General features: G+C 56.5%; 1 protein-coding gene across 1 annotated transcript in view; it reads left to right on the top strand.

The window, feature by feature from the left end:
* Positions 1-2500, top strand: part of wu:fa11c10 (protein FAM110A) — an 11214-nt gene that overhangs the window by 3483 nt on the left and 5231 nt on the right. The window contains 2 exon segments of the mRNA XM_067240128.1: positions 1605-1988; positions 2213-2492. Coding sequence (XP_067096229.1) covers positions 2223-2492 — 270 coding nt within the window. The 5' untranslated portion in view covers positions 1605-1988; positions 2213-2222.

Below are 2500 nucleotides of genomic sequence, written 5' to 3'. Positions count from 1 at the left end.
TTTTGCTAGGGGGAGGCAGGAGAGGAGGGGGGAGGCAGGAGAGGAGGGGGGAGGCAGGAGAGGAGGGGGGAGGCAGGAGAGGAGGGGGGAGGCAGGAGAGGAGGGGGGAAGCAGGAGAGGAGGGGGGAGGCAGGAGAGGAGGGGGGGAGGGCGCAGGAGAGGAGGGGGGAAGCAGTAGAGGAGGGGGGAGGCAGGAGAGGAGGGGGGAGGCAGGAGAGGAGGGGGGAGGCAGGAGAGGAGGGGGGAAGCAGTAGAGGAGGGGGGAGGCAGGAGAGGAGGGGGGAGGCAGGAGAGGAGGGGAGAGGCAGGAAAGGAGGGGGAGGCAGGAGAGGAGGGGGGAGGCAGGAGAGCGAGGTGAGGAGGAGGGAGGATATAAAAAGACTCATTAAAAAGGTGAGGATGATGATGTTTCTGATGGTGTGGGAAGATGGGAGGAGGAGGAGGAGGAGGAGGAAGGGGGGAGTGTGGTGATGTAAGGCAGGGGGTTGAGGGTGTAAGGGATGGAAACATGGAAGAACCCAACTTTGTAACCCCTGCATGGAGGGGGGAAGAGGGGGAGGAGATGGAGGACTTGGGAGGAGAAGATTAGAGGAGGGGGAGGAGATGGGAAGAGGAGAGGGACAGTTATAACTAGGACTCTGACACTAGTAAGTAACCAGTGCTTTGACGGTTGAATTTCATTTTAATCGTCATCCATCCATCCCTACAGACTGGAGAGAGGAGAGCAACACAAAGAGAGAGAGGAGGTTATTGAGATATGTAACACTACTGCTGAAACACAGAGAGAGGAGGTTATTGAGATATGTAACAGTACTACTGAAAAACCTACTTTTCTCACACCTCTCTCTCTCCTTTCTCTTTCTTTGCTGTTTCTTGTTCACGTTCTTTCTCCTGCTCTCTTTCTTTCTGTGTCTTTGTCTCTCTCTCTGTATCTATCTCACTCACACACTCACACACACACACACACTCACACACACACACACACACACACACACACTCCTCCCTCCTTTACTGTAGCAGTGAAGGAGTTCCCGTTAGAGGAGAACAGTGATGATTATTTAAATGTTTCCATAATGTTTTTGTAAGAGCCTGCTGTCTTTGACGCAAGTGAATGCAAAAGATTGCAGCTGTTCCACCCCTTTCTCTCTCTCTCTGCCCTCCTCCCCCCTCCTCTATCTATCTCTCCTCCTCTCTCTCCCCCTCCTCTCCCTTTTTTTCTCTTTCTCTCCAGCCTTTCAAAGAATTTCATTTGAATGAAAATCCAGTCTGATGTCTGTGTTTTGTTGTTCGTGGGGGGAGGGGTTGTAATTGGTCAGAATCCCTTCTGACAACGACCAATGACTGCGCAGCTCCCCCCAGCCCCCACCCGCCCCCCCTGACCTGCTGGGGCTGGCAGGCTGCCGTGTGATTGGCTGGCGGGGGCTGGAGAGTGTGCTGGGGGCGTGGCCGGGCGGCATACTAAAGCCTTCTCTCCGTCTGCTCCACTTCACTGCTCTCCTGTCCTCTGCGGAGAGAGAGAGAGAGTTGTGTCTGTGCTGTTATCTCCCGTCCTCGAGAGAGAGAGAGTTGTGTCTGTGTGTGACCAGATCTCTCCCTACCTCCAGGACTAACCCAAGACTAACCCAGGACTAACCCAGTTCTGGACCAGGACCTTAAGAGGAGCAGCTGTCTGTCTGGATCTGGGACACGCAGACTTACTGACGAAGCAGGAAGAGACTGGATCATCTGTTGTCTGTCTGTCTGGAGGTCTGTTTCTGCCCCCAGTCAGACCCACCTCCGCCCCCGCTGAACCCAGACTCTGGTGCCTGTTCCTGGGTCAACGCTCCAGGGTTCAGCCCCTATCTGGGTCTCCCCCGGGGGTCACACACACAGAGAGCGAGCTGGTGTGGAATTTGACCCTGGCTGGTCAGCGAGCAGGCTTTCAGTGATCCAGACAGAGAGAAGGAGGGAGGAGAAGAGGAGAAGAGAAGGCAGGAGCAGTTTAACCGGTAAGGAAGTTAAAGAAGCTGGGGGAGGGGGGAGGGGAGAGGGGGAGTGGGGAGGGAGAGGGGGGAGTGGGGGAGGGAGAGAATAAAAAAGCTGCTTTCTGAGGACATTTGTTGAGACACTGACCGTTATATATATATATATACCGTTATATAGTCCTGTTCTCTCTTCTCTCTCGTCTCTCATCCTGTACTCACCCTCTCTTCCTGTCTGTCTCCCCCTCCAGCCCCTGCAGCATGCCCGTGGAGACCCTGCGGCCCCATGACTCCCGTCTCCCTGGGGGCCCCTTCACCCCCGCCATGTCCTTCCACCTCCTCAACAAGGGCCCGGACTACTTCCGGCGGCGCGTGGTCCCGGGGCCGCGGCTGAGCGCGGTGGAGCGTCTGGAGGCCGACAAGGCCAAGTACGTCAAGAGCCAGCAGGTGGCGCTCACCAGGCAGGCACCCGTCAAGCCGCCAATCATCCGCAAGCCCCTCCTCTCCCCCGGGATGGTGATGCAGTGCCGCGTCAGCAG

This window comes from Osmerus mordax, chromosome 7, assembly GCF_038355195.1.
Source record: "Osmerus mordax isolate fOsmMor3 chromosome 7, fOsmMor3.pri, whole genome shotgun sequence".
Classification (NCBI taxonomy): domain Eukaryota; kingdom Metazoa; phylum Chordata; class Actinopteri; order Osmeriformes; family Osmeridae; genus Osmerus; species Osmerus mordax.
Note: the sequence above shows the minus strand (reverse complement) of the source record. Positions and strands in the feature narration are given on the sequence as shown.